General features: G+C 33.1%; 1 protein-coding gene across 2 annotated transcripts in view; it reads left to right on the top strand.

The window, feature by feature from the left end:
* Window positions 1-2028: 2028 nt before the first annotated feature.
* Window positions 2029-3098, top strand: part of LOC118746191 (SPRY domain-containing protein 7) — a 75755-nt gene continuing 74685 nt past the window's right edge. Inside the window, exons 1-3 of one of the 2 annotated variants that reach the window (XM_036480012.1) lie at window positions 2029-2235; window positions 2381-2926; window positions 2996-3055. In XM_036480012.1, coding sequence (XP_036335905.1) covers window positions 2130-2235; window positions 2381-2926; window positions 2996-3055 — 712 coding nt within the window. In that variant the 5' untranslated portion in view covers window positions 2029-2129. Of the gene's footprint in view, window positions 2236-2380; window positions 2927-2995; window positions 3094-3098 lie in introns of those variants that run through there. The other variant, XM_036480003.1, reaches the window with a different exon arrangement.

The following is a 3098-nucleotide window of genomic DNA, read 5'->3' as shown; positions in this document are numbered from 1 at the left end:
GCTGGAGAGTTGCTGGCAAGTTAATGGATAATTTTTACATGTATATATTTATATGCATCCCAACAAGCATTTCAGTAAATGTTTTTAAAAATAACTTAAAGTAAGTTTGCTATAATAAGCGTTAAATAAGCATTTTTAATATTAAGCTTATTAAAGGTTTTTTCAAATAAACCTTTAATAAATTTTGAGAGCGAATGTTTATAAATAACTTAAACTTATAAATGAAATGCAAATGCCAACGACATGAAGTAGTAAATATAATATTTTTTCAATCGTACTCCAACAAGCATTTCAGTAAATGTTTTTAAAAATAACTTAAAGAAAGTTTGCTATAATAAGCGTTAAATAAGCATTTTTAATATTAAGCTTATTAAAGGTTTTTTCAAATAAACCTTTAATAAATTTTGAGAGCGAATGTTTATAAATAACTTAAACTTATAAATGAAATGCAAATGCCAACGACATGAAGTAGTAAATATAATATTTTTTCAATCGTAAGTGACGTGTTTACGTTTTTTAAAATATATTATTAAAAGAAAAAATTTAACAAAACCGATGCGGTAAAAAAAATCCAATCCAGGACCCACTGCGCTAATCGGTGGAGCATTCGAGTCTTCGAATGATGAGTTCTCCTTATCCTTTCTTAGTTTAACATTCAATTAAAAACGTATTAAATTTTTTTCAGAAAAATTCATCAATGAGAATGGCGGCGATGAAGCTGAATATATATGTAGCTGCATCGATGTCGTTTTTCCAATTTGCCAATAACCGCATGTAATTGAAAGCACGCAAGAAGATGTCGTTCCCACGACAGTCGGGTCTACGTAACCGGAACGACCCAGATTTATATCTGGCGAAGGACTGTCACTCCAGCAACACTCCCCAAAAAGTCTTTGGGGAATTTGTATGCTGCTACAACAACAACATGTAATAATTATCTTTTTTATGCTTAATTTTTGTGTGTTATCATGAATTTGTATGCTAAAATATCTATTCCCTATTTATATTTTCGCGACTGTAGATGAGTCCGCCGAAAATTCGCATTTCTTTTAGTTTCTAGATACTAAGCAATCTAGGTATGAGTTTTTAATGAAATATCTTTAAGTAAAGGGTTATAAAAATGTTCATAAAAAGCTTTCTTTTGAAACCTTTATTATAAGTTTACACTTTTACGCTTATAAAAGCTTTCTTTTGAACATTTATTACAAATTAATATTTCTACGCTTATAACCAATGTTCCTTTTCGATTATATTACGCTTACTTTCAAGCGTTTTATAAACAAAAAATCAACGTTTTTAAGCTCTATGTTTATAATTGAAAACTTAAAAAAGACTTTCTTTAAGTTTATTTTGCTTGTTGGGTTTTTTACGGTTGTCGTTTTCGTTAACCCAAATGAAATCAAATTTAATATTTTCTTATAGTGAAATATATTTTAAAGTCACATAAAATAAAATAACGGGAAAAATAAAATTCCAAGAAAATCAGGAGTGAAGCGTTAGCGATTGTGACCGAATGTAGTTCCTACATAAGTCATACCGCGTTCCGGACACAACTTTGAGTGAATAATTGAATGAATAAGGGCTGACTTTGGAAAATGGTCACATCGATCATCGATAACGAGAAGAATTGGTTCAGCCGTGTCTGTTTGTAAATACGCTAACTCGAACAAAATTGAGATATTTTAACGAAAGTCGGTGCCGAAGTTGCCTTTGGTATAATTTAGGTTAGTATTAAATTTTGGCGAAATCTGTCAATAACTACGCCCACCTCCCATGTAGTAATTAACAATAATTTTGTTTTATTATTATGTTTTTTATGAATTTGTCTGTTTAAATTTACATTCGAATATATCAACAAACATTTGTCGGTACTTTTGCACCACCCTTCAGAGAACTTAGATATCTAAGTTCTCTGGTTCGAACAAAGCAACACCCTGTTATTTATCGTAGCCTTGTTTCACACCTTTCCGAAATTTGTTAGCGTCCATCAAATACATAACAATGCAATCCACAATTTGTGTATTTTGGAACAGCTGATTTTGACGTTTTCAATCTTTGTGCATTTCCCATCATTTAAAGGAAAACTTTGTTTTATAATTTTGTTTTAAGAAGATAATCAAAAAACTAAAATGTTTTGTTGTTTGCGTACTTGCCTCAATGGTAGTATTAGGAAAACCACCTCATCAGCAAATCGCCAACGTGAGCCAGAAATATACCTGGATTCCTCGTTTGCAGGTAAGCGTCCTTAGAGCGACAAACCTCTGTATGTATGTAATCCAAAAATTGTATTTGCAATAAATGCGTGTATGTGTACATACATATGTATGTATGTAGATGAAAATAGTAAAGAAATTCCATTTATTTGCTTCTAATTTGATAGGACCAGATGCCATACTACTCTCAAAACAGCTGCGCATCACCGGCTCTGGCGGTGCTTTGGCTACTGCACCACTTGTACAGTCGAAGTCCTACTTTGAAATAAAGATCCAACAAAGCGGCAGCTGGTCAGTCGGCCTAGCAACGCGACAGGCAGATTTAACGAAAAAGTTTGGCGGCTGTGACAAGGAATCTTGGTGTCTGTGTTCAGATAATTCAACGCGACATAACGATGAAGTTTTCCGTCCGGTAGTGATAACCACCCAAGAACCAACTAGTGCTAGCAAACCACTTATTAATGGCACTGCCGCAGCTGCAGGTCTGATTGGCATCGAGGATGTACCTGAAGATAACCTACTTAGCAATAATGTAAACGTTAATAGCGAAATTGGAGACAACTTGATAATGCAGCCACAACACAGTTTTCCAGAAGAAGGAGACATTGTGGGTATAGCATTCGATCATATAGAATTAAATTTCTACTTTAATGGTAAAAGCCTGGAAGTGCCGTTTCGTAATGTAAAGGGGACTGTCTACCCCGTTATATTCGGTAAGCTATATATGTAATTTTATTTGATATGTTACATGTAAATACAATACACTTTTTATAAATTTATAGTCGGAAATGGAGCGATTTTAGACATTATTTTGGATAAATTTCACTACGAACCACCACCAGGCTTCGACAAAATCATGCTAGAACAATCTCTGCTTTAAAGCTT

The sequence above is a fragment of the Rhagoletis pomonella genome, unplaced genomic scaffold (genome assembly GCF_013731165.1).
Source record: "Rhagoletis pomonella isolate Grant_MI unplaced genomic scaffold, Rhpom_1.0 Rhpom_scaffold_00001, whole genome shotgun sequence".
Classification (NCBI taxonomy): Eukaryota; Metazoa; Arthropoda; class Insecta; order Diptera; family Tephritidae; genus Rhagoletis; species Rhagoletis pomonella.
The sequence above is the reverse complement of the archived record's forward strand: the minus strand, read 5'-3'. Positions and strand labels throughout refer to the sequence as shown.